The sequence below is a fragment of the Sphaeroforma arctica genome (genome assembly GCF_001186125.1).
Source record: "Sphaeroforma arctica JP610 unplaced genomic scaffold supercont1.518, whole genome shotgun sequence".
NCBI lineage: Eukaryota > Ichthyosporea > Ichthyophonida > Sphaeroforma > Sphaeroforma arctica.
The window spans coordinates 38,014-42,186 of NW_014040040.1; the positions used below are offsets into that span (position 1 = coordinate 38,014).

Here is a 4,173-nt window from a genome sequence, read left to right on the forward strand (position 1 = left end):
TATATATATATATATATATATATATAATTATATATATTACATTTTACTATATAATATATATATTTCAATTTCTATTTGATATATACATATTTACCCCAAGACGAATCCATGCACGATTTGCCAGAGCTGATGCGGATTATATTTGAATTTCTTCATAGATCGAGATCATATTGTAAATAATCAAGAATGAGGAAAATTACGTGTGTGTAATATCCTTCCAATCAATGTCATCGTACAGAAAATTGGACGAATTAGTGGAGCAAATAGATCCAAAGGAGAAAATGGACGATGACGTGGCGGCGGTATGTGTTTAGTCTATTACTTCGATCTATGCTAATTCATGTATGCATCCACATAAAGTTATGTCAGCGATTTTTCATGTGTATGTTGATATGCTCATGTTAAACATGTATATGTGAGTGCTCAGATATGTACAAGTGCATATTAGTGCGTACTCGCATCTGACCATGTATAAGCGTATATATATATATATATATATATGTATATATATATGTATATATGTATGTAAGTATATATATATATATATATATATCCGTTATTTTTGCTGTGCCTTCACGGTAACTCGTTAGCCGTTGTAGATAGGATTACGCACTCAAGCATGTATGGCCTACACATAATACAAGTGGCTACGATGCTATAGGGTATTGTGACTATTTTGACATACACTAGTTCATACACTAGTACTTTTCTTTTTCGTTGAGTCAACTCAAATAACATTTGTTTCAAATTGGAAAGTTCGTCGCTATTGACGTGCTTTCTTATCACTGATTTGCAGCGGAATTCGATTTCATACAGTACCATATTCTTTGCATTCACTTAGTATTCTGTACTTATGTGAATACACATGTAGGGATAATTTAATCTATTGCACGCCTTTTATAGAATAACGCCCTTTGTATATAGTCTGTAATCTATCAATGCGTGAGTACATCAGGATGATTTAATTCTGCTCTTTCAATTTTTCATATGCATGTTAGATGACACCCTCTATATTGTAGTGCTTCAAGTAGCTGGTAGAAGTATATCAAATGTGGGAACACGCTCAGTTAACTAGTAAAACTCAAATTACATACGAACGAATATATATATATCCGCTGATACTGACTGAAGTTGTTTGCTTAATGTACAACAGTTTCTGTGCGAGTATGCAGAGGAGTTTATTGAAGATGTAACCCGATTATCGTGCATGGTGGCTAAGAATCGCCGATCAACCACTCTAGAGCCGTCAGACATCAGTGTCTGCCTACGTAAGTTCCTCCCTTGTCTCGTTCGCCTGTATATACATTGGTATACATAGAGCTCCCTATATATGTACGTATATTTGCTTGTAGTATATGTATATATATATATATATATATAAATATATATATATATATGAGTGTGTGTGTGTGTGTGTGGATATGAATCTATGTGGGTGTTTCTATGCATACATGTGAGCACATTTAGAAACATACCCGGAGGATGATGTTCATTTTAGCATTTGTTCCCTTCTTTTGTGTTCTTTTTGATCAAAGTGATTTTACAGGCTGGTGAGTTTGTGCTTCATGGTGTGAACCGTCTGAATAAGTCTGAGTTACCATCACGTAGAATAGTATTATCAAATGGGTTTAGCTTCTGTAAGTGTTTTGGGTTTCGTTCGCGTGCTGTACTTCGTGTATGTGCTTAAAACTGTGAATGTGTGATATTATATATAGTCTTGTCTCGCTGTGACGACGGCCCAATGAGCAGACAAGTATTACGCTATATAGAGCTCAATGTGAATCACGTAGTGCGAGTTAATTTTATCTTAAGCCTCCGATTGCATGATTTTGTATAGATACAAACATGTCTTTGTATATATTAAGTATAGCTGTATTTCATACGGTGTACAAATAAGATTGTCAATCACATTCTGATTGGACCATGCTGCTTGTAGCCAATGTTAAACCAGAGCATAGCACTATATATCATGCCCACAATTGTAGCCAATTGTATTTACACTCAGACACTCGGACATGTTTTTTTCTTCGAACAACTTATTTCTATTACACATGTATTGCTACATTCGGACACACCTAAACATACGTATTTCCTCGAATCAACTAATTCATTGTCATGTTTTCATAATTGTAAACAGGACGCAATTGGGGCTTGAATGTCCCAGGCGGCGGGGAGAAAGCGCTCCACACGCGACAAATGGTCACTGAGAACCACAAGCGTAGACTGGCAAACATATCCAAGTCCATCGCTCAGACACAGACCCAAGCTGCCAATGCACAGGCACAGGCGGACGCCAAAGCTGCTGCGAATACGAACGCGGAAGCGGAGGCCGAGACAGATAGTACTACAGCCACAGCCACAGCCACAGCTACGAACACCGCTACAACTCCTGGGAATGGTGCGGTTGCGGGAAGTACTGAGACGCCTAGTGTTATTGCAGGCGGGGATACGACTTCAAATACAGCGACAGGTACATCTGGTACTGCTGGTATAAGTACCGGGGTAGTAGAGAGTGGGGTCAGTAGTACGCAGACAGTGGCAGGGACAACGTCGAATATGGATGCGGGTGTGGAGGGTGCTGATAAGAGTGTTACCAATGGTGCTGGTGTGAGTGGCACTGGAGGTGCGACTGCTGGTATTGCAGGAGAGGCTGGCTCAACGCAGGCATCGGACCATATGCAGAGTTGAGTAGTGTTTAGAGCTTAATGAGTTGTGAACAGATACTCTGCATCATTGAGTAAGGATACAAACGCGGCTATTTGCAGAAATGATCGCTAAAAGTGGTGCGGACGTGTATGGCAGTGCTGGTGTGGCTGAGAGTGTGACCAGAGATATACGTTCAACGCAGACAACGGAGCATATACAGAGTTGAATAGATTATAGGGCTCGTGAAGTGTTGCGAACACACACGCTGAGTTATGAAGGTGATTGCTTGCTATCCAGAAATGCAAACACAGACGCCGTATCAATAACTAGACACCCGCGACAAGTTTCTGTTTCGAGTGGTATGAAGTGTGGCTGTGTATAACCCTCAAGTATACATACGCATAGCGTACCAATGACTAGACGGGTGTATGAGAATTTATTGAATACAACCGATCATCTTCAGATGTTGGCGCTATCCGGACCTCAAGCACACGTCGGTAGCAAATCAATTGAACAATTGTTTCGCCACTTATGGATCTTTTGTTGTATCGAGGAGTGCCCAGCGCTCCATGGAGTGCGGTTAGATACCTCGCATATACAGGCGAAATGCTGAAAATGGACAGTTCTATATGAATACCCACACCTTTGCTATGTGGAGTATGTTAAGCAGCGTCCATGGCTCAATGGAATGCTGTTAGATACTTCCCATGCAAATACAGAGATCGTATATCGACTGCTAGTGAGGGGGAAGGGGTGTTAGGACGGACTCTCATGGAACAACAGATCAACTGCAGGTTTCAGTGGTATTCTCATCCTATTGCATGTCGGTTGGAAACCATCCGTATGCGCAAGACAGATGGCGCAGCGATCAATCGATGCGCAATGGCGGAAGGAAACAGAGTACAAACACAATCGACAGATCACATGCAGGTAGATGATATGTGCTCTTTTACAGCTGTCACTATATCCGAGTTGGTTGGTGTTCGAGGCTCTTTGAGGTGAAACTAGATACTCTCCGCGCGAGCACAGACGGATATCGAACTATTGGTTAAAAACTGATTCCTGGAGAAGGAGATTGTTGACAGTCATGACGAATTTTATACTGTCGAGGGTGTAAATCCCAATATAACTTTAACATTGCCCCAGTAACCACTTGCGGGCCAATGGGTAGAAACTGGGTCCAACTGTAAGAGAAGGTTCACAGACTCATATGTGGATGAGAGTGAGGAGTGTAAAGATCTTCGCTTCATAACAACTGGCACTGCTAATTAGGGACGTGTCATAGTCGGAATGGGATAATTCAGGTTGCTAACCACGAGATCTGCATATCCACAGCAGTGATAGCTACACGTTCGGTGTGAATAAATTTACCAACGATGACAGATGTATGCTAGATCATTTCAGTTTCAAAGTAAGTGGTACACTGGCGTTTGGTATGATTAGTTCCCTAAACTCTGAGCATTTAGAATAACAATATAAAAACATCTATATCTATATCTATATATATATGTATATGAATAAATATTC

At 40.4% G+C, this 4,173-nt stretch overlaps 1 protein-coding gene across 1 annotated transcript; it reads left to right on the forward strand.

Annotated features, from left to right (window-relative positions):
- Nucleotides 1-224: 224 nt before the first annotated feature.
- Nucleotides 225-4,034, forward strand: SARC_06909 (hypothetical protein; the record flags this gene model as incomplete). Its single annotated transcript, XM_014299165.1, has 3 exons — nucleotides 225-302; nucleotides 1,154-1,268; nucleotides 2,138-4,034. 3 exons carry the CDS (start codon nucleotides 225-227, stop codon nucleotides 2,686-2,688), a joined length of 744 nt encoding a protein of 247 aa, XP_014154640.1. The 3' UTR covers nucleotides 2,689-4,034.
- Between the last annotated feature and the right edge of the window lie 139 nt (nucleotides 4,035-4,173).